Source organism: Manacus candei, unplaced genomic scaffold, assembly GCF_025592945.1.
Source record: "Manacus candei isolate 608988 ecotype Guabito, Panama unplaced genomic scaffold, ASM2559294v1 h1tg000008l, whole genome shotgun sequence".
NCBI classification, from domain to species: Eukaryota; Metazoa; Chordata; class Aves; order Passeriformes; family Pipridae; genus Manacus; species Manacus candei.
The window spans coordinates 4,808,042-4,826,904 of record NW_026138056.1 but is presented as its reverse complement, the minus strand read 5'-3'; the positions used below and the strand labels follow the sequence as shown (position 1 = coordinate 4,826,904).

General features: G+C 37.8%; 1 protein-coding gene across 4 annotated transcripts in view; it reads right to left on the bottom strand.

Annotated features, from left to right (window-relative positions):
* Window positions 1-18,863, bottom strand: part of SPIRE1 (spire type actin nucleation factor 1) — a 124,310-nt gene that overhangs the window by 16,662 nt on the left and 88,785 nt on the right. For all 4 annotated transcript variants that reach the window (XM_051773358.1, XM_051773368.1, XM_051773386.1 and 1 more), the window contains exons 6-9: window positions 18,251-18,415; window positions 11,854-11,940; window positions 11,343-11,472; window positions 636-799 (exon numbers count right to left, since the gene is read on the bottom strand). In XM_051773358.1, coding sequence (XP_051629318.1) covers window positions 636-799; window positions 11,343-11,472; window positions 11,854-11,940; window positions 18,251-18,415 — 546 coding nt within the window. The remainder of the gene's footprint in view (window positions 1-635; window positions 800-11,342; window positions 11,473-11,853; window positions 11,941-18,250; window positions 18,416-18,863) is intronic.

Sequence of the window (18,863 nt, the reverse complement as noted above, 5' to 3'; positions counted from 1 at the left end):
CTGAAGATCATATATAAGGCAGCTTTGAAGCTAAAAAGCTTTTTAAGGTTTTCTCCTTTTAATGCTTTTTTAAATCTTTAACTCTCAATTTGAGAGAGCATGGATTCAAAATTATTTCTTCATCTGAGCAGTACGTGCTTGTCCCTGTCTGTGAAACATTTTTAGGGTGTTAGTTCCCAATCTTATATAGCAAATTAATGCACTGACATTTGCAGCAAACTGCAACCCCTCTGGCACAGATGATGCTCTTTATTTAACAGCTGGTAGGGTGAGGTTGGCCTTACATCTGAGTCCTTTAGTGACAGCTCCTCTATGGGTGCCAGAAGGGTGCAACGCATTTTCCTGAATTCCCAAAAGCGTAATTGCTAAACACACACTGTGGACAGACACTGGACATTATGGAAAGTAAGTAAATACTGGTTTAAGGCCAAAATTCCCTTTTAACACTTTAAAATAATATTCTCCTTTTTTGAGATCTGATCTAAGATTTTTGAAGTTCCATGGGCTGACAGAGCAGTCACAGAAAATTCAGATTATAATCTGCAAAGTCACTTCTCATCTGATCAGTTTGGCAAATTAAGAAACAAGACTCAATTCTGACAAATCGAGAAGCAAGTTGTGTCCTGATTTTTTACCTCTGAATCTGAGCTGTCAAGTTCAGCCAATGTGGGAGCTTTAAGGAGTCTCTTCCGTTGTACTGTGACTTGTGTGGTCCCATTCTGCTTTCCTTGTGGTGCCAGGCCACCGTTCACTACAGAGGCATCCACTACTTTTCTTCCAGCCTCTGGCGTTGGCACATCTAGCAAAAGAAACAGAATAATTGGTGTTTGGAACTAATACGTACTTTGCCTTCTCAAATCTTACTGTCAATGCAATACACACAAAAAGAAAAAAAAAATCATTGTGATAGTTATATGTGTGCAATTATTCTACTTTCAGCAGTATGCTTCTCGGAGAACTACAGGCAATGGCTTGTGGTACAGAAGCAGTATGAAAGAATGAAAGCCATGGAAAAAGCAGCAGTGCATAACAGCATAACACTAAAACCCAACCTCAGAAGAACACCAGTCAACTTTAAAAAAATTGCTTGTGTTAAACCTGAAAATATTCTTCCTTCAATGTATAACCTATAATTAACTATATAACAAGTACCAGAAGAATGCACAACCATATCTGGGCAAGTGGGTTTCCAGTGAATCTGATGACAACACCATACAGAAATTAGGAGGTTTAGCATGGAGTAAACCCTGTTTTTCCTGTGAGGACAGAATTGCACTTTATTCTGCAGTATACAGAAAAGGAATGAAAATGAGGTAAATAATAAGCATTCATCAAACACATGCACAACTCTTAGGCTTGCATGGCCATTTGTATTAAAAATATGTCTGTGATGTCAGACCTTCATGTAACAGCAGAAACATGAGGCTCCAGCTCTATTTTCATCTACATGAGTTTTACAAGGATGTAACTCCACGGAGTAAATTACTTGGGATTTCTGCCAGTGTGCAATGAAGATGCATCTCAGATAATGTAAGATTTGGGTCTGCTGTGCTTAGCCTAGCTTAGCTTAGACATTAAGATAATGACCTCGGCTTTGATATTTTAGAAGAGCTTAGAGTTTGGTCTGATAAATCAGTTTTATCCCTGTAAAAGTACAAAGTGTAGTATTCCAAGCTGAAGAAAATTATGTTGGAGGGACAAGGAAGAGAAGCTGTTAATCTCTCATTTGCATGTATGCCTAAGCATCTGGTCTTTCTACAAATGTGTTTTTCTACTTATGTAATTATAGGACTCCTTCCCCAGTCTTGTAATAACAAAGTACCTCTAGGTATTATTAGGGTAATGATGAGTTATTATTCCCATTTTTACACATGGTGAAAAGAGGCACAGAAGGTCAAGACTTGTACCTTAGGTTACTGGGAGGACTGTGACAGAGAAACTATATCATCCAGATATTCATAGTGCCAACAGTGTAAGTACTCACCATCATTTGGAGTTACTTACATGTTGTCCTGGTATAAACAGACACAGTCACTGCTGCTACAACACCATTTGAATTAATAAAGCCATCTGTGCACTAGGTAAATTAAAACTACAGTCTAGACAAAGCTCAGCTACAGTAGCAGGTCTGTTTTACAACATTCTCACCAGAGCAGCTATTGAAACAGAATAAGGAGAGGAATAAGTTAAATCAATATATATTTTAAAGAATTATTCAGGTTATTATTGTTAAATCCTGGAAACTGAGCTAGAAAGGACAGAGGATATATTATAGTTCCTCTATAAATCATACCTTCAACTGGGAGTACAAGAAAAGGCCATTATTTGGCCTATTAAAGTCATAGTGACATTCCAAGCCGATGAATCTGTGTACTACAGTGTCATTACTGCCTTCAGGTCCTCCCTACAAAGAGCTGCAATCAAAGACTTAGACTCTCTAACCCTTAGTTCCTATCTTCAAAGGCTTTGCTAATGGGTGTCCTGACTACCACTATGGCTTATAGGTCATGGAGTTTTTTTTCCTTCTAGATCTCTATGAGTACAGCATGGGCGTCCTCCACATCAAATGCATTCCTGATCTAAGAGCTGCTCAACGCAATCCCAGAAAGGGACAGCAGGAAAATAAAACCCAAACTGCCTCCTCTCCCTGCTGCCAATGCCACTTCTTGAGACCTCATAATTAGCTGGCACGCAGTTGATTGAAGAAGCTCTGGGTTTCCCAAATGAGTAAGAAAAAGCCTCTGACTTGTCTTTCGATTGCACAGGGTGGTTCCTGAACAGACTGTCCAGGGAAGCAGCCCCAGCATCACCACCAGCAGCCAAAGGTGGTGCCTCTTCTCCCCTAAACCTCCCGGGTGGTGACTCCCCTGCCTGATGGTAGGGTGGGTGAAGAATGGCCTGTAAGCACTCTTGGACTCACTGGAACAATAAATGATGGGAAGGCCAAAGCATGGCCCTCCTTCCAAAAAATAAAACACACAATAGGTCTGGGGAAAGGAAAGAGGGGGGAAACATCCACCAGACATGCCCTAGCACTATGGCAGATGATGGAATGTGTTTTTACATCATAAATTCTTCTCTAGTAGTTTTCTGTTTGTTTGTTTTGGGTGTGAGTTTTGTTCCTCTAAAAATTAGGCCCAATTTCTTTTAAGTCCCAGAAATGGAAATTTCTGGTTCATTTTGGAGGCAATTTATGTAGCCAATCACTATCTGTGAAGCCTTCAGTTGTGATTTGAAGTTGCACATGTATGAATTGTTCACACATATTTCTGAGTTGTTCATATGTTGGTTCGAGTTTTCTTCAAACACAAGAGAAGTTTTAGGTTAATCAAGAAGACAATCCAACATAGTATTTGTTTTCAAGGCCTCTTCAGTAGGATATAAAATTTAGCACCATACTTTCCTTAAAAAAAACCAGGGAGTTTTTACCACTTGTAAGCACTAAAGAATAATTAAAAAATAGAGTAAATTTAGAAAAGCATACAATCTATAAAATCCATTTGGTCAATCAAGTTCAGTTTCTCATTCTTGCACTTGCAGTACAGGATACATAAATGGAATAAATGGATTATCATAATTGAGGAAAAACATCATGAAATCTTAGTTTCAACAAACAGATTTCAAGAAAAATAACTTGTTCCATAAATAAAACCTGAATTTGTTAGCAGACACAGAACAAAAAATGACTACTCTGTTTAAGCTATTTTAGCGATGTACTCAGGCAACAGAAACATTACTAGGTAGCAAATAATTGTACATCATCATAAACAAAATAAAATTTATCAGGATAAACAAGGCAGATAAAACAAATAGACTAATGTTTATAAAAATGAACGTGACAGAAAAAATCAATGGACAGTTATTTGAAACAAAAACCTAAATTTATTTTTTTCAGTTGATAGGAGTTCACAATCTCTGGTTTCATAGATGTTTTGAAGATGATTCCAATGATATTAAAAAAAGGCTTGTGTCTGTAATGGCCCGGGGTTAAGAATTTATTAGAGCGTCAGACACACTGAGAGAGTGTCACTTCTCCATGTTTTCAGACAGCAAGTACAATGAACAGTACCTGCAAATTGGATGAATGTGTCTGCTTTCTTTTGAGTTTTTCTCTAAGCTATCATTATGACAGGCAAATCAAGAGAAGGTCTTGATTTGATTACTTGATCATTCTGTTGGGCTTCCCTGACTAGCCTTAAGATAGGGGAGACAAAAAACCCCCACCCTAGGATAATATGAAATGAACCTTTATTTACATGTAAGATTATGTCTCTTGCAAAACAAGGAATTAAGCAGACCACAAATTACATGCAAACCACAGTAGTCATGTAACCATATGCTGTCTGCCTCCTAACCAGCTCTCCTTGGCAAAGAGTAACAAGAGAAACATGAATTTGCTCTAGACAGCAAATATACTCCTCAAGATTATAATTTTTTACACTGCATTTAAAAGAAGGCTAAAATGGATTTGCAGAATTAATATAGGTTTACTTTTTGCTAGTTAGGATCATGATATACTGGGTGTTCTTATATAATGAATAAAGGTAACACAGATGTGCTGTTCCTTTCAGTGGACATAAGACATTGAAGTCAAACATGAGAACTACTAAATAAGTGTAACAAACTGCCAGCCCTTTGCTGGTGTTTTCACCATATTGTGTTATCTAAATTAAGAGTTTATCAGGAGGTGGTGGAGTCCTTCCTCACACTGGTCTGAGGCAGAGATGATCTAAAAGTAATAATTCCCATGAAATTTGGGGTTAAATGCTTCAGTTTCCTTTTTTTCTTCTCCCTGCACACCCCCCAATGTACAAATTGTTTCTGAAATAACAACTTTGAAGCAGCCATGCATACAGCTTTGAGGTAAGAACTGGAGGGTTAAGAGTGGGAATGACTGATCTGCATTCAACACTGTGATCTGCATTCAACACTGCGTTGAAATTAAACTGCTTTTAAGGTGTTTTTCTATTACAGGAAGAAGGCAATGACTGTCTTGGTCTCAGTGACTGCCCTGGTCCCTACCTGATATCTGAGTACCTCTCAGATATCTCACTACAGGTTACTCCTTCTGTTCTACCAGTAGGAAACAGCCCTGTAAAAGGAGGTCCCAGGCACCCCCTCCTCTCCTCTTCATGAGAGCAGCAGGCAGATGCCTGGGGCCAGGCACTGTGACATACCAACTACACCAGCTCAGTGCCAGTAAAAGTCTTTTCAGCATTGGTCTGCATCGTTCCCATCGCAGATAGCATGCATAATATAAACCTGCACCTGTCCTTTAGCACTTAGTAGGAAACACTTCTGGTTTTCAGCTGGTTTGTGGGTTTTTTCATGACAGCAATTCCATCAAGCAGAGAGCAATGAAAGCAGTGAAAAGGCAAGTGTGTGGAAACAGTGATGAAAGCACAGTACAGCCTCTCTGCCTCCAAAATAATGAAAAAAGTAAAAGCACGCAAACCATTCAAAATTACTGCTTATCTGCTTACTATCAATATCCCAACCCATTTAATTTGCTTGTACTGCTCATCTGGTGTCTCACATCTGTCTAACTGGAATGTTTTAATCATCAGAATTTACTTCTAAGTACAATTTATCAGATCATTCAGTCACACCATACTTGCTGAGAACCACATGATTCGAAACAAAACCAATCACATTTGGGAGGTGGACAAAGAAACCAGGAAGAGTTCTTCAGTGGTCAGTCAAAAAGAGCAAATCAAAGTACAGTACAGATTGCTAAAGCTACTTCTTTAAAATAAAAACAGGATGGCGATGAATTAACAGATTATGAAGGGAGCTTTTACAAAACATTGTTGGGATTTAAATAAATGAGGATGTCTCAGAATTCTTAAAAATAAGAGGCAAGGGAAGAAGCAGACAGACACGTGTCAAAGGACAGACCTGAACATTTCTCTTTTGTTGGTCACTGGCACATTCAGTTTTTATAGTCTTAATACTGATGGAACTTCTGGTGTATCTGAAAGTAGTGATACCTTTTGAAAAACTGAAGTTTGCCTGTTTATGCTACTATCTGAGGCCCTGGGGACCCTGCAGCTTTCGGTAGAGTAAAACATGATACCATGTACATACGTAATTTTAATCCCACCAGACAGCTGTAGTAGCTGTACAATGCACCATGAGTGTAAGGTTTCACAGAAAGGCTTGAGCTGGATTAACAGCTTGTCACCACCTCTGATGGGGAGAGCCTGTTTCTTCCTCCCTTTCACCCATGCTCATCACCTGCCCTCCTCAGACAGCTCTCTGATCATCTGATCAGACAGTAAAAGGGTTTAAATCACTAAAAGAGCAGAAAACCAACCTGTTAAAAAAATTAAAAGTATTTGTTCCTGGCTTACATGGGTTTAACCAGGTCATCTTGTGAATAAATGAGCAGGGCTTGCACAAAGGAGGAGGGGGAATCTCATGCATAGAGGGGAGCTTGGGAAGGAGAGAGAGCAGCCGGTCCCTCCTCCCTGCTCCACAGTGGCAAATTGATTACTTGGCTCAGCCAGAACAGGGAACCACGTTCATGGGTAGGTCACTCGTGGACTGTGTTCCCATATTGCATAACAATTTTAGTTTTTATGTTATAGTTATTGAAAAACTTCCATATGGTCTTTCTAATTCACAATATGCCAGCATTTCAGTCAGATTATGTCTTTCTGTGGGGAAAACAACCAGATGAGGCTAAAGGGTGCATGGAGAAACTGAGGATGAGAACTATGCAAAAGTCTCAGATGAGATGTTTCTACATACAACTCGAAGGAAGGAGGGGAGCGGGTACAGAGAGCATGGATTTATTTGGAGACTCTTTTCGGGAGTCACCTAAGGGAAATAAGGTAAGAGCTAGCATAAGATAGCTAGCTCTCCTCAGTAGATAAACCTTTGGGGATGATGTTGAGTATTTCCTACATCGATGATGGAATCTTTGAGCCTGAACATCCCGGAAAGTTAGTGTATAATGAGGAAGGAATGAATTTATTCTCTGGCTAGCAGGCACAGACTCTATCTGACACTGCTGTTTCTGAAGTAGAATATGTTCATAGAGTTACTGCATGTCCTAACTAATGGCTTACAAAGAGGAAACTTGAAATTTGATATTAGATAGTTGATGAAGGATCAGCTATTGAATCCCCTGTAACAGTTATTACCAGCAAACCTTATCAATTTATTTTGCTAATCAGTAAAGAAAGAAGGTTTAGCCTCCTTTTTAGTGAACCTCTTTGATTTCACAGCTCACAAAGCTTCTAATGTAAAGACACACAGCAGAACTGACAGTTTCTTTCTAGATTAGTATACATAGGTATATTTCATTAAATCTAGAAAGGTAGATGAGTTCAAAGCTAGTTTTTGGATCCTTATGAGAAATGAAGTACTGCAAAAGATGGTCTAGTCAAAACGTCAGATTAATAAATAAAGCAAAAGACTTAAAGGTGACACTGTATTCTGCAATCCTTTTAAGAGTCTGGAATTGCTCTGGGCCACTTTATTTTGGTAATCTGTTTAAGCAGAATTTCAGCACTCTACTTCAGGTGAAATGCAGATGTTTCCTATACCTAGGCAACGTTTTGTGGTAAGGGAAATGTAGGTATCAATAGCTAATTTATATAAATTTTTTATTTTCACTGACCATGTATTGGAAGAATCCCTTCAAGTTTCTTTCCTAAATGTGAATTCAACAAACAGATGGAACAAATTTCACAATAAGCACAATAACCACAGGTCAGGTGGTGTAGGACATTTTACCTGACAAGTCAAAACTGTAAGACATGCTAAGTGGCCGGATTGCTGTAAAAAAAAAGAAACAAAAACAACAAAACAAGAAAACGATTCAGCTATTAGAAAAGCAGAGGGATAATGAAAACAAAAGATTAACTCCACTTAATACATTTTGGATTCTGTTGTCTAAATCCAAAATGTGTCAGACATACTACTGCTTCACTGTAGTAAAGCTAAAAGTCTGAAAACTACAGTAGCATAAATGGGATATGCAAACAGAGCAATTATAAATATATTAGTATAGTTGTAGAATGAGATCTTCGGAATTCGAGAAATCAAATATCAAAACAAGAGGCAAATATCTTAAAAATTTAGTATTTTCAAATAAAATGCTATGAAAAAGGGAAAAGGGAAAGAGGAGAGAAAGCTGAAAAGAAAATTGAAAGCACAAAGCCACATTTCACACAAGTTTCAGTGACCTGAAATAAAGATATTTCTAATTTTTTTAAGCATAATCTCCAATGATTATAATTAAACTAATAAAGAGAGACATTCAAGCTAAGCTTGAACAGTAGTTTTCCTTGAAGAGGATGGAAAAAAAGGCCAAAAAAAATCTGATTTGTGCTGATTCCTGTGCTTTTCAAAAACCTCAGGTGCACCTGGCCTTTAAAATGTATCAGTAATATCCTCTTCTTCCTGGGCCTCTAACTATTTTATTGCTAGATAAGAAAGTGGTCAGATGTTCTTTATATCTGGAAAGACCTATCTATATTTCCAATTAAACAATGTAATTCAGGGAACAGACACTCAAAATAGTACTCAACTGAAAATAATATTTCAATGCACTAATCTAGATAAGCAGGCCAAGCCCAATGACAAGAATGTACAAAAATGTTAAGAAAGCTTACATGTCTTACTTGACAGGTGATAAACATGCAAGTTGGTATGAAAGAGACTGTCAGCCACACATACCACTGCATTAAAAGGTGTTTATAAAAAGGTTATACTGGGACAAGTTTTGCTCATGAGAATAAAGTGGTGAATGCCGTAGGTGGCTGACTCAGAGCAAGATTTGGGAGTTGGTATTTTTTCTGTAGTTCATTAACTAGACAACATCGGCCATACATAACAGCTACCGAAGCACTATTTAAATCCCTGTCCAAACTAAGCATTATACATTTTAAAACATAAGGGTGTTTATCACCTAATGCTGAATCCTAACTGAAGGTTGATAAAACACGCACATGAAGCAAAGTTTTCTCTAAGTTCCAGTAGCTCCACCTGCTTGAGTCACAAATCCATGCTTTTAATTAAAAGGACATGTACCTCAAAGCTGTGTTTGTCTTGATAGTTTATGCTGATCATTTTATGAGGTCATTTGAAAGCTCACTTCAGCTCCTCCACTCAAAACACTCTTTGTGAGAATAGCTACCAAGTTTCAATCACCATTTCCAAATAAGTTTTAGACTGAGACTGGCCAGCCAGAGGCTGCCTTTTCTCAGTGGCAGTTCAGGGTACAGAAGGTCTTACCTGTACCATGTGTTGTGCAGAGCAGAGGGACAAAGCCTGAGGCTGCTGGGAAACACATGCTGTAGGTACACTCAGATCACAGAGGAGGAACTGCAGGAGTACAGCCCCCCTCACCCCAACAGTCAAGTGCAGTTGTGCTCTCGACTGCTACAAACTGAGCAAAAAGGAGTAACTGTGGGACACGTGAAACATACCTTATGCTCCCAAATATTTCATTCTAATGTGCTTTTTTTCCCCCCCTCCTTTTTAATAGCGACAAATATTTCTGTCCAGATGGTGTAAGTGTCCCATGTGGTGTTAGATTTGTAATCCTTAAGCCTCATTACTTTACATGTTGTTACACTAAATTACACTCAGTGGTCATTTAAACTACATGGCAGATCTATTTGTGTCCTACTGAATGCCACTAGCATTACTCCATCCGCAATTCTGCACAAACACATTCTACTATAAAGCAACTTTGGGCATAACAATCATTTCAATGTGAGAAAGAACAAAACCTCATATTTCAACACAAGAAAAAATTATCTTAAAGACCTGTGATCTTTCTACTTCTTCATGCCAGCAGCAAATACACACTTGGGAAAAGAAATTGCATGCATCCCTTTTTACACCTACAGTAATATGGTATTTAATCCAATCAATTCACTGGACTTAAGAGGAATTACTAGATTTCCAAAACACAAAAATTTAATTCTTTAACAAAAAATGAAGAATTGGTGGAAGACAGGTATCCCTCGTTGGAGGCCCTGCCCTAAAATCAGTTCAGAAGTCCTAACCAGTGGTAGTCCAAAATTTAACATTGGGTTTAGAAACTGTTTACTAACTGAATTCAATGCCATTTATATCAGTTAGAAATTGTAAAGATTTATTAGATCAAATTTGCTGCCCCTGAGATGACATGATAGTTCCCAGATGGAGAACATTTAAAACACTGAAATTGAATGTTTGAAAGAAAAGTGAGGAATCATTCCACATTTTTACAAGCTTCCTACATTTGGAAAAATGTGTAGGCCTGCTAGAAATGTTAATTGATAGGGCAAGCATAAAATTAATCCAAACCAGAAACTGGAAGGCCCAAAAAAACAATATTCAAAACACTGTGCTTTTAAAAACGCACCCAAGCATTCCCCAAACTCCATCAAGCACTTCAAAAACAATGCAACAAAGCAAGACTGATGAAACTGTTTTTCTCCAGAGACAATGGGTTGTCACAATCCACTTGAATCTGGACCAGTGCCTTTGAGCACGTGGAAAGCACAAATATTTTGCAAAAAGCAGTGATAGACAGTACGTACGTGGGTTATTTCATGCTTTTCAGATGTAAGATGCCACATTTGCTCTTCAAGAATCCAGCTAGTTTGGTTTTTCTGATACAGATATATACCACTCTTAAAGCAATCAAGTCACTATATAAGACTATATTTGTCATTCTTTTGTCATCAGAACCTGGTGATTGCTGCACAGCACAGTATTTTGTATAATTTCATAGCGGGTTGTTAAATACGCGCTGCAGAAATTAAATGTTTTGCAGTGCAAGTCTGAATTATTTTCCCACTAAAATGATCTACAAAGACATGTTCCACAACTTAGAAAATGAAGCAAACATTCAGATTCAAAGTATGTGCAACAGATTCAGCAAACACAATAAAAGCAGGTTTTAAATTAAAATAAGGAAGTTGATGACACTAACAACAGGAAACACAGAGCATAAATTAATTAAAAAACAACATGTAAAGAAGACTTGCAGATCTGTAAGGCATACTGCACTGTGGAGAAGGAAAAACTGTTCCATTCTGAGTAAATCTAACATTAGCTGTCATGTGCAACAAGCAATACAATACCATTAAATTTATCTAATACTTACATTAAAAACTTGAATGGAATCAAACTGAACCATTAGGTTTCATATTTTAAAATATAACTTAGCCCAAAAACTGCATAGGCCTAGAAAATCCTGTAGGTTCTTTCTTTTTCTGAAGGGTTGAGAATAATTTTATCCTTCATGACACCTGCACAGACATGGCTAATATTGCTGCTTCTCGTGTGGGAAGTTTCCTGTGGATGCTGCAGGTAAAAACTGGCAATGTGCTTACCCAGCCTGCTACGCCTTATCTCATCAGGTGAGACTGGACGTAACTTCCTCTCCGCCTTGATTTCCTCCAGTATCCTTTCATGAAGGCTGCGTGGCCGTGGTGGGGTTGGTTTCAGTTTCCTTGCCGAGGCCTTGGGATATAAATATAATCATATTTACATGAAAAACTGCTTCCTTGAAAGTAGATTTCACACTTTTTTTTGAAAAAAATGTGGAATGTTGTGATATGATTTTACATGCACTCAATTTTAAACCTCACATAAATATGAAAGAGGGTTTTAATTTCTCCCTGATGCAGCATGATTTCCCAGACATAAAGGGCTGCTGGTAATAACAGCTATTCATTGGTATGTGCAAGATATTGCACACTCAAGATCCTGTTCTATATATACCGAAGACAATATTTTTGAAAGCCTATGGCAGAAAATGTGGTATTTACATATTCATTGGACACAAACATGCTTTAAAAAGCCACAATTTTTGTTAGGAATGAAGCCCATTGGATTACATACAGGATTTAATGGAGGTCGCGATCGGATGAAATCCAGGATTATTTCATGGGCACTCTTTTTTAATCGAGGTGGGATGTCACCGTTGACCTGGAAAGGAGAAAGTGAAACATATATTGTTGTGTTTTACATTCACGTTCATGCAGATGAGATAGTTGAAAACTCACAACAAGCCTGACAGAGCTGGTAGTGTTCTGACACCTGCACCAGACGTAAAACCCCACTGGTCCTGAGCAGAGCAACAATCCATATGCAGAGCACAGTCAAGCAAAAAACCACACATAACAGCTTCTCAGCTTTGCTGATAGCTGCAAAATAACCACAATTGCAGCAGCTTTAATCAGCAATACTTAGGATTTTGAAATGATGAAATCAAATGTCAAGGCTGCAATCGTGTCTATGGGAGAAGTACTTTTCCTCTCCATAAATCATAAATTTCTGTAGAACAGGGGCTGGGTGAGGGTTGTTTGCTTTTTTGTTTGGTTTTCTCCAAAGACACAGACATTTCTTTCTCTGACAACTCATTTAGACTTAAGACATCATAGAAAAGAGTCATCAATTTACTATATGTATAGGATATAAAAGAAGGCACTGGAAGTTCTCGTATCATATAAAGAATGTATACATTGTAAGCTGGGAATAAATGTATGGATTTGGTTACAAAAAACACCTGTCGGGGTCAGTTGGCATACAGCACAGTGCCCAAGCACACTGTCAGGGATGAGAGAGCATCCTATGTCATACATCCTTCTGGCACCTCCTATTACCACACTCTAGCTGGCTATCAGGCCTGTCCTCCAATTTGACAGAAATTCCCATGACCATATATAACATAAAAAACATGACTATATTTCTTAGACCAACTGTCCCATATTTCAGCACTTCTTTTTAATTTCTTAAAAGCCAGTTATTTCTTTGGGAGACTCCATTCACACAAACTCTGTAGCTAGCAAACATATGTAAAGACATATCTCTGGTTTGCCATATCACATGCCCTTTGGCAATCCAGACGGAATGGTGCAATCAGAAAAATGGGTTTAAGTGCCATATTCACCTGAATATGATCCCTAATTGAACTTCATCAATGCCAAGCAGCTTCTGTAGAAGCTCTGCTCACCTCAAGCATGCCCTGTTTCCAGGTTGAGGCTGAGTGACAGCCTCCCAGAGAAGATTCATCCCTTTCCCTCTAAGGAAGAAGATGTAGAGTCCCTCCTGGGGAACACTTAATTGCCTTTCTGAGGACTCTTTCTGGAGATATTCTACCCCAGACACACTCCAAACTCTATTTGTGGCACCCTCCTTAGCTTCCTTAGAGTGAATTTCATGTCGCTTGGCAGAGAATACCAAGCTGCTAAACCCTTCAACATGCATCATCTTCTTAAAAACAGTGCAGAAAAATTAAAATGGAAAAGGTTTATACAAAATGGTGACTTGACATTTCCTGATGAGGAGAATATTTTTTTAAGCTGTGTGATTGATTTCTTCTCTTTAAAGACTGAGCAATTTTTTCAGGCCAGAAGGCTTTGGAGGATTGTTAATGAAATGAGAAGTCTCTCTTCCCTGAGTTACTGTTCATCAGATGTCAAAGTTGATAGCTGAAGCTGAGAATTATTACCATCAGAACAGCCGTTTTGTAAACTGATAATCTCTGTTCCAGCCTTGGGGAACAACCCTCTCTGTGACAATACTAAATAAATAATACATGGCTCTGAGCCTTTCACCTCAGGGCACTCTAGGCCCTGACTTAATGCCATCAGGGTATAATTAGTATCAGTATTACCATCTGATTGGAAAAGGAGAAATGTACGATTTGCTTAAGTGATTTTCCACAGGATACATGGGGAGCTGATAGCAAAGCAAGTGGATGTTTCACAGCCAACCAGCCAAGAGAGTGGGAGCACCCATAGCAGAACCTTTGGCGCCCAAACAAGATACTGATATGGAAGATACTGAAGAGAAGCTTTCATCCTCTCTGTCCACACTAGATCTATTTATTTACTCAAACTAGCCCTCTCTGTAATGAGCAATTTCAAATGCATTCTTTACTTTTACTTAATTAAAATTCATGGCTCTTGATTAAAGTCTAAATCAGAGATATTCCACAGATGCAGCCATGATACATGCAGGGGAAAAAAACCACCAAGGAACAAATTTAGCTCCTTTTTTTTCCCCCCACATACCAGACTGGCCCCAGCTGCAAACCAGTAAACACTGTAAAACTATACTATCCTAAGTACTGTAAAAACACTGTAAAACTATACTAAGTTTTCATGTAAAACAGCTTTTCTATAGCAGTATGCATTAAAATTAGCAGTGTGGAGAAAGCATAACCAATTATTATAAAAATCAAACATAAATGTGGACACCTGCACATAAAAATTAGCATGTAATCATCTACTGCTACCATTACATTTTAATATATAAATATGGATTTGCCATTTAAAAAAATAACTGCAAATAGTACTTAGTTACCTTTAGGTGAAGCCCAAAGCCTTAAAAATGGTGATCCCAAACAAGAAGTACATTGCTCATAACTTTCAAAAAAATAACTTCATTTATCATTGACATTTAATTATTTCAGCCATTTATTTATCTCACTATTAAAGCTGTCAGCATTAAGTAGGAGACTGCTATCTCTAAATAACTGCCAACATGAAACTGATATTGTTTTGTACTATCTAGACGTTTCCATTTAAAAGGAAACTGCATAGACACTGATACAGACAGAGGAGGCATGCTACATCATTTCTAAAACAGCTCATGATAAAATTTTATGGTGAATTAAAGTACTTTAAGTAGATATACATTTACCATCTGGCATTATGCAGACAGTATAGTGTTTTAGTTAACATAGTTGTTATATAGTGTGTATGTGACACCACACAGCAAGCTCAAGCAGCAGTGTCCAAGAACGAAGGGACTGTATTCATGCTGCTTCTCCTGTACATCTACTGTAGAAACAAGTTTATGATACCACATGATAACCACAGTATTTACACAGTTACCCCTTTGAATATCCCTAAAGCATGATTAGGAGCTGTAAAACTCCGTGCTCTACTTAGGGTGACTTCTAAACTTCTGTAGAAGTGTGACCAAGTTGGAAAACGAAAAAGTGGCATTCTCTGCTGAATGCAACCGAATGCCACTCGGCACAACTACGTCAGACCCTTGTGTTTGCAAGAACAACAGACTCTACAATGCCCAGCTGGTCAAACTGGTCAAAGTCCTTTCCTCACATTCTCTATGTCTTGCTTGAAACATATGAAATCTTGCTTACGAAAATACTGTCCACACACAGCTGTTATTGCAACTAAAGTAAGTACTGTAAGATGCTAAATACCGCAAAGAAATGAATGTTTTTAAAAAACGCACCAAAACCCCTGTTACAAGGTTCTCAGCTTAGACATTCAAATTACTGGATATTTTTTATATTAATAGCTTCAGCCTGTATATTTAAATTCCCGTGTTGCAACACAGCCAAGTTAATACCACTGTCACAGGTGTTTGTGAAGAGCTTGAATATGAAGACAGGGCGCTGTTACCTATAAAGATGGATTGCTCAAGAAATACAGCGAATGATGCACATCTTGGAGGGGGAGAGGTGGATAGAAAGGAGAGCTAATTGTGAATCACTGTGAAATTAAAAACTGTAGTTCAACACATATGCATAATAAAGAAAAATCAAACCTGCAAGAGCAATATAACAAATTTCTCCATTAGTAAATGTTGACCCTACCCACGTTCACAGTTTTTAACTTTTGTGGGAGTGGGTGCTCCATGGGAGAAAAACACTATTAAATCTCTCCAGGTAGGTATTTAAAGATCATAAAATGCCAGAATGAAAGCTATCTTGCTCCCACAACAGTCACAGAAACGACGACTCTTACATCCGGATACAGAGATGACAAATCTGGAATTATTTTCATATGTCCTGAAATAGAAATGCCAACGTCACTGAAACAAATTAAACCAGTTATTTACCAAAAGCCCAGAATCTGACATCCTGCATCTTCAAAACATTTTGAATGTTTGCACTATGACAGAAGGTGGGTGAGAACAGGCAGCTCCAGTTATTGCTGTCTGTTAGTGCAATACTTTTGACAGTCTGAAACACCAAAATACTTCCTAATAGGAACATCTGTTCCTTTCCTAATTTTTGCTCAGAGTACTGAGCAGCCATGGACAGATCAAGCTACTCTTTTAAACACAGCATTATACTAATAAAAAGAACAATGAAGATTTCATGTTGCATCTGACTTACTTAAAAAATTTACTAGCCTCTTATCATTAGTAGCACATGTGTTTTCACAAGCTACCAAGTCTAAAACTACTACCTATAAATTGAAAGCAAAAAATTACTTTTAATAAAAATTTTGCCAAACATCCATTTTGATTGATAGAAAGAAACATAATCCGTTTTTTCTAGACTGCCTAAAAATTAAGATTCTTGTCCTTTTCTCCTCTTCTCAAGAGCCACCATGATTTTCTCTGATGGGAATACATATAATCAGCTTTGCCCCATGATAGTCAGCTAAAAGATGCTGTATGTATGCAATCTAACAAAACCTGTAATTCCATGTGAATCCTTCAGGCTCTGCACATTCCATATCAAGCTACAGTCTTATTACTGAACATGCTTTGCACAGTCTTCAAGCAGACCCTGCACCAGGATTCAAGTTACTGAATTTAAGGGTTCCAATAAGAAAGATGTGATTTTTCTAGCACAATGTCAGGAGCAGTTGTCAGACTGAGCCAGCCAATTGCACCACAGACAGTCCTACAGGTACTGTACCTGCAGCAGATCGTAATCCCAATTCATGTTTATGCCCAGAGTTCACTTCGACAATCTATCTAGTTGACAAGACAGCAGGTCAAAAATAGATCCTTGCAGGGATTTTGTACACAGTGAGAGCCTGGATGAGCAGAGGAGCAGCTGTGCCTCCAAGACATACCATATAATGAAGAAAATCTTTTCTGAAGAGGCAGGAGCTTGCTTAGTAGAAGATGAATTAAAAGCTAGTCTGACAAAAGCAAAATTAGATGACCCAGGGGTTCCCATTCAAACAAAAAGACTATTCTGATTGCATACAGTAATCAAGGTCCTGAGGGGACTGTTCCTCTTTCGCAGTGGGTAGAAGGAACACTTAGCACAGTTCTCTGAACTGTTAGGGGAAAGACAGATAACATCATTACCTGGGTTTCTATTTTTCCCTCTTGATTTAACATTTAAGCAAAATCTGCTGCAGAAAATAAATACAATCGGATAGTCTAAATCCAGATCTCGATTAGAAAAGTACTTTCAGCTCAAACATAAAAGGCATTTATGCTACACACTTTCTGCCTCTCTCATCTGTCTCCCTCCCCCCCCTCTGACTTTTTCTCTGGTGAAATCACGGTTTTCTTACTATCAAAGATAGGAAAGGAAATACATCTGAACACTGAATATTCTAAGACAATGCTTCCATTGTAACTAATGACAGGGGAAGATAAGTAAATACAAGGTTTTGATATTGACCAAATACATGCCTCTGAAAAAGGGATATAAAATGTCCTTCAAGAGATAAGGACCCCTTTAGATCGACTGCTAGCTTACCAGGAAAAACTTAATGCTGAAAAAAATATAACCCAAAAAGACAGAAAGAATGGGAGACACCAATAAATATCAAATTGGTTCTGATAAAAAGAGTACCTGAAGTCAATCTTACAAGCACCTTTATGAGAATCTAGGAGGAGAAGATTCACGAACACTCTCCAGCTTGCTTTGGCTTATTGTCTTGACTTGAAAGCAACAGTAGAATATGCTGAAAATAATTGAGTTCAACTTCTAAAAATGGAAGATTTAATTTTTTTTACATTGAGTATTCCTTGAAAATTCATAACAGATCTTGATAAGTTTTCAAGCACCGTGATACAGGCAATAGATAATATAAGTTTTCAGTTAACCTCTGTAGGTTTTCCTTCCCCATCACACTATCATTCATGGTAGCACTTCACATTCCAGAATTCCAAAAACTATACCATGAATCAACAGAAATGTTCTCTCCAATGAGAAAAGTCTAAAACAGCCTTTCAGTGGAAAGCATGACAGGACTTTTGAGATGACTCTTAAGGTTATCACAAAAGCAACGCAAGGTATTTGTTCAAACATATGATGCATAGGCATGTCTTTCATAATCATAAATGCCTGCTACACGGAAAACAAAATACACTACATGTGTTGGTTTCATGTTTTCCCTCTCAAATGAAAATTTAAGATGCCATTTAAAACCCATGAACATTAGTATCTATAAGAAATAATAATTTCAAGATTCTCAGAACAAAAAAGAGAAGACAAGAAGAAGATAAAAGAAGGAAAAGAACATTTCAGATTTGACAAATTCTAGTGATTCTCTTGACTTACCATGACCTTCCTTAAGGTGTAGCGTTTGGATCTAATATCATCCATCAGCATCTCATAGGGTGTGAGCTGATATTCTATTGGGAGTGGGTTGTACTGACGCTCTTGAACTTTCTTAAGTTTAACACCATTCCGTAAATCTCGCATCACTTGCACCCAAAAACGAGCCTGAAGGGAAAAGAGAGGGAAATTTTATTTGATATCTCACCCTTGAATAACAACTCCCATTAAATCGAAGTTGTTTGTTTTCCTTCCAGGACGCCACCAAATATTACAGCTGTACTATTTCATTTTTAACACATCAATCAAAACCCATTTTATTTTATATAAGCCTATTTTTAACACTTGTGAATGTAACAAAACTTTGTTGCAACTCAGCAGACTCACCTCAAATACAGAAAAAGAATTTGAAATTCTCATACTTTACATCTATATTCCCATTTCAAGTATACTGCAAGCATGCCTTTAAAGTTTTTAGACTTATACCTAATACTATGCAAATTAAAACAATGACTGAATCTGAAACATTGTTGCCCAGAACTTTGTTGCAAAATTTCCCAGTAGTTGTTCTTCAAACAGAAATTTTGGAATGGACTCCAAATCCTAAGGTCCAGCA